At 41.7% G+C, this 4,846-nt stretch overlaps 1 protein-coding gene across 1 annotated transcript in view; it reads right to left on the bottom strand.

Annotated features, from left to right (window-relative positions):
- Positions 1–331: 331 nt before the first annotated feature.
- mrps25 (mitochondrial ribosomal protein S25) overlaps positions 332–4,846 on the bottom strand; it is a 9,232-nt gene continuing 4,717 nt past the window's right edge. The window contains exons 3-5 of the mRNA XM_020533350.2: positions 4,341–4,447; positions 4,007–4,094; positions 332–1,431 (exon numbers count right to left, since the gene is read on the bottom strand). Of these exons, the coding sequence (XP_020388939.2) occupies positions 1,239–1,431; positions 4,007–4,094; positions 4,341–4,447 (388 nt within the window). The 3' untranslated portion in view covers positions 332–1,238. The remainder of the gene's footprint in view (positions 1,432–4,006; positions 4,095–4,340; positions 4,448–4,846) is intronic.

Raw genomic sequence — 4,846 nt, 5'->3', positions numbered from 1 at the left:
TCTAGCCCTCTTAAGTGTCTTGTTTGATTTCAGTTTCCTCAACGTTGCATATGCTTCTTTTCCCCTTTTTCACTAAAGCTTCACTATTTCTTGTCAGTCATGATTCCTGAATCTTGCCATCCTTGCCCTTCATGTTCCCAGGAACATGCTGGTCCTGAACTCTGACCAACTGGCCTTTAGAAGACTCCCAAATGTCAGATGTGGATTAACTCTCAAACAGCAAAGCTACCATCTAATTTTGCCAGCTCCTGCCTAAAACTGTTATTAAATTTGCCTTCCCCAAATTTAGCACTTTCACACAACGACCCAAATTATGCGAATTGGTCTTCAGTTGACAAGTTGTAGTCATTTTATTTATTTTTAAAAAATCTCTTCAGATTCCTTGTAGGAAGTTTTGGAAAAATGCAACTTCTACTTCACTGTTCAGTTTACCGCTGAAAAGTGTGAGGTGATTCATTTTGGAAGGACAAACTTGAAAGCAGAAAGGGTTACCGGAAAGATTCTTGGCAGTGTGGAGGAGCAGAGGGATCTTGGGGTTCATGTTCACAGTTCCCTGAAAGCTGCCACCCAGGTGGATAGAGTTGTTAGGAAGGCATATGGTGTGTCAGCTTTCATTAATAGAAGGATTGAGTTTAAGCGCCATGAAGCTATGCTCCAGCTATACAAAAGCCTGATTCGGCCACATCTGGAATATTGTGTCCAGTTCTGGTCGCCTCATTACAGGAAAGATGCGGAAGCGTTGGAAAAGGTGCAGAGGAGATTTACCAGGATGTTGCCTGGAATGGAGGGAAGGTCTTACGAGGAAAGGTTGAGAGTGCTAGGGCTTTTCTCTTTAGAACGACGAAGGATTAACGAACTGGATGAGTTTTTAAAACAGTACATCATTAGGCTAGCTTTTTGAGTTAATTATTCTACCATAACAGTGAGGCTTTTACAGATCACTGGCATATGCAACAATTAAAGTTAATTCTTCCTTCACTCTCACTTAATTCACCAACCTGAATAATTCTGCATCATTCATCTGCAGGTAAATAATCTTGACAACAGATAACATGTCTTCTGGATGTCTTTTTAAACAACATGAACATTCCCTTACATTCTCGTTGTTTTGAGTTCAGTAAAACAAAATCAGGTTCTGCATGACCTACAAATTCACATCAATTCTGATTTTGCTGATGAAACCAAGTCATTCCTGACTTCTGAAATTAAGCATATTCATTCTGGCATGAAAGCATTGTTTACACAGCAGTGCCTGCTGACAAGGTAGCCCGATACTTCCCAGTCAGTTCCTTAGGTAAAGGCACCAGACCTGGGCAAGGAACCTGCCCTTCGACCTCACACATGCATTCCCGCAGACAGTACTTCTTAGGCCCAAAGTGCGCAGGGTGTGAATGCTCCTTTCGTGCTTGCTCTTCAGCTTCCAGCAATTCTCTGTGAAAACACATGTCGGGAGCAAAATCAGCACTTTATTACATAATTATTACACACATTAACATCAATGCATTAGCATTCATTTCAAGATGGCTAGAATATAAGAGCAGAGCTGTACTGCTGAGACAGTATAAGGCTCTGGCCTGACCGCATTTGGGATATTGTGAGCAGTATCTAAGGATGGATGCTGGATGGAGTCCAAAAGGTGGTTTACAAGAAAGATCCTGAGGGATGAAGAGTTTGTCAAATGAGGCGCAGTTGCAGACTCTGGGTCTGTACGCAATGGAGTTCAGAAGGATGAGGGGGATCTCACTGAAACTTAGAATAATGAGCGCTCTGGAGAGGGTGGACATGAAAAGCATATTTCAACTACTTGAAGGGACTAGGATCCTAGGACGCAGCCTGAGCGAAGGGACAACCTTTTAGAACTGAGATGAGAACATAGAACATAGAACATTACAGCACAGTACAGGCCCTTCGGCCCTCGATGTTGCGCCGACCTATGAAACCAATCTGAAGCCCATCTAACCATATCATCCATATGTTTATCCAATGACCATTTAAATGCCCTTAAAGTTGGCAAGTCTACTATTTTTGCAGGCAGGGCATTCCACGCCCTTACTACTCTCTGAGTAAAGAACCTACCTCTGACATCTGTCCTATATCTATCACCCCTCAATTTAAAGCTATGTCCCCTTGTGCTAGCCATCACCATCCGAGGAAAAAGGCTCCCACTGTCTACCCTATCTAATCCTCTGATCATCTTGTATGTCTCTATCAAGTCACCTCTTAACCTTCTTCTCTCTAACGAAAACAGCCTCAAGACCCTCAGCCTTTCCTCATAAGACCTTCCCTCCATACCAGGCAACATCATGGTAAATCTCCTCTGCACCCTTTCCAATGCTTCCACATCCTTCCTATAATGCGGTGACCAGAACGGTACACAATACTCCAAGTGCGGCCGCACTTTAGCCAGAGGGTGTTGAATCTAGAGAATACATTGCTACAGAAACCTGTGTAGGCCAAGTCAGAGTGTATTTAAAAGTAGAGACAGATTACTTCTCAATTAATAAAGGCGATCAAGGGATACAGGGAGAAGGGAAGAGAATGGGGTTGAGAAATGTTTCAACCATGCGTGAATAGCAGAATAGCTTTGTTGAGCTGAATGATCTAATTCTGCTCCTATATGCCGTTCCTTCACTGTCATGGGATCAAAATCTTGGAATTTCCTCACAAATAGCATTGTGGGTCAACCTACAGCATGTTAATTGCAGCAGTTCAAGAAGGCAGCTCATAACAACCTTCCAAGGGCAGCTTGGGACAGGCAATAAACACTGGCCAGGCAGCGAAGCCCACGTCGTATCAGTGAATATAAAGAAAGCTCACTTACTTCAATCAAGAATTTTTAAAAACACAAAGAAGTGAAAAACTGCCTTTACACTAACAACTTCTGTTGAAATTTGTGCCAAATGTTCTTGTCAATTTATTTGTGACCACCTTGTTTTGGTCCTGCAGTCTACTGGTCTCTACCTAAGCACAATTTCCCCACATCTGCTCTATCAAACCTCTTTGCTGCTTTACACTCACTTCTGAATTAATTTCTCAGAAACAAAAATTGAAGTCGTCTTGTTACTTACATCGATTTGTGCACTTGTACCTCTACAACTCTTTGTTACTCTATCCCATTAAAAATATATGCTGAAAGCAAACTGTAGCTTAATAAAACATCAGGGCTAGCAGAGGGGACTGGCACATAAGTAACTCCAGACCCAGGGAACTATTCCCTCAACTGCAGTAACTGTGGGGGGAGCAGAAAATTCAAGGGTGCACATTTATTAAGTAGAGGCAGGCATACATGAATGAGACCACAAAATCCTCCATTCGATGCTGCCTGACTTGCTCAATTTCTCCAGGCTTTTTTGTTCTTATCTTGAATTTCATTATTTGGTTTACCAGCTTTTTCAACCTAAAGTACCTCTTTGAATGTATGACAGCCTCAATCCCTAAATCCCCGTTATGCCCCAGGTTGGTTGCACCCAACTGTAACTACAATTTATTATTCAACAGCACCTCATACTTGCCGACTTTGAATTGCATCACATCAGTCACACTATATTCCACTGAGACGAAGGTAGGAGTCCAAAACTAGAGGGCATAGGTTTAAGGAGGGAGTGGAAAGATTTAAAGAGAACCTGCGGGGTGACTTTTTCTTTCTCCACACAGTGACTGGTAGGTATATGGAACAAGCTGCCAGAAGTGATAGAAGCAGCTACAATTACAACATTTAAAGACATTTTGACAGGTACATGGACAGGAAAAAGTTAAGGGATATGGGCCAAATGCTGGCAAATGGGACTAGTTCAGTTCAGGAAACCTGGTCAGCATGGACAAGTTGGGCTGAAGGGCTTATTTCTGTGCTGTATGGCTCTATGAAGAGACTGCTTTGTACTGAGGCTTCATCCATGACAGCCATGCCAATAAATAAAACATGGGATCCTCTAATAACTCACAAACAAGCAGACAAGGATGGGACAGGGTTAAGCTTCCAGCGTGAAAACAGCAAAGCAAAGCTCACCGGCTCTTTCCCAGGATGGTCTTCACATGTTCAACAATTTCTTTATGGTTCTTTCCTTCAACATCAACCAAAACCTGTTCACCATCATCTTAGGGAGAAATTGCAAAAACAAAAGATAGAAAACTGAAACAGTACCACATTGTTCCCCCACCACAGTTCTATATCATTCCACCCTCCTTTGGAAGACACAGTACCACACTTCCACCACCACCTCCCATTTGATCATCAGCACTCTCCCAAAATCTGTCACTCAAAGCAGGTTGGCCAACTCGTTTGCAAGAATTGCCTCAGTTTAACAACAAGCTTCAAAACGATGGCACATGCAGACACATACCCAAATAAAACTTTAGAAAAGGTGATGGTGTCAGGTTCTTGAACATAACAATTTGAACCCAAGGATTCTGGTACTGGATCTGAGGTATGTTGAAGAAAACAAACTTTCTGAAAAGAAATAAATATAAACAAATCAGCATCACAAATCTAAAATGTCCCTGTATAACTGGTGTATTGCAGCAAAAGCATACAGGATATGATTTCACATCATTTGCAACTTACAATTTTGAATCATTTTCATTATTTGGCTGTACAAATGACATGGAACACTGTTTGTAATATTAACCTGTTGCAACGATTGCAACCATCATGGCCAAGCACAAAAGACTAATATTTGAACTTTTTCTACTTAAAAGTGTAACTTTGCAATGTGTAACTTTTAACCTTATTTCATATGCTTACACTATAAATACTGCAGAGATAGTAGGAACTGCAGATGCTGGAGAATCTGAGATAACAAGGTGTAGAGCTGGATGAACACAGCAGGCCAAGCAGCATCATAGGAGC

This window comes from Rhincodon typus, chromosome 21 (assembly GCF_021869965.1).
Source record: "Rhincodon typus isolate 14 chromosome 21, sRhiTyp1.1, whole genome shotgun sequence".
Taxonomy (NCBI): Eukaryota; Metazoa; Chordata; class Chondrichthyes; order Orectolobiformes; family Rhincodontidae; genus Rhincodon; species Rhincodon typus.
The sequence above is the reverse complement of the archived record's forward strand: the minus strand, read 5'-3'. Positions and strand labels throughout refer to the sequence as shown.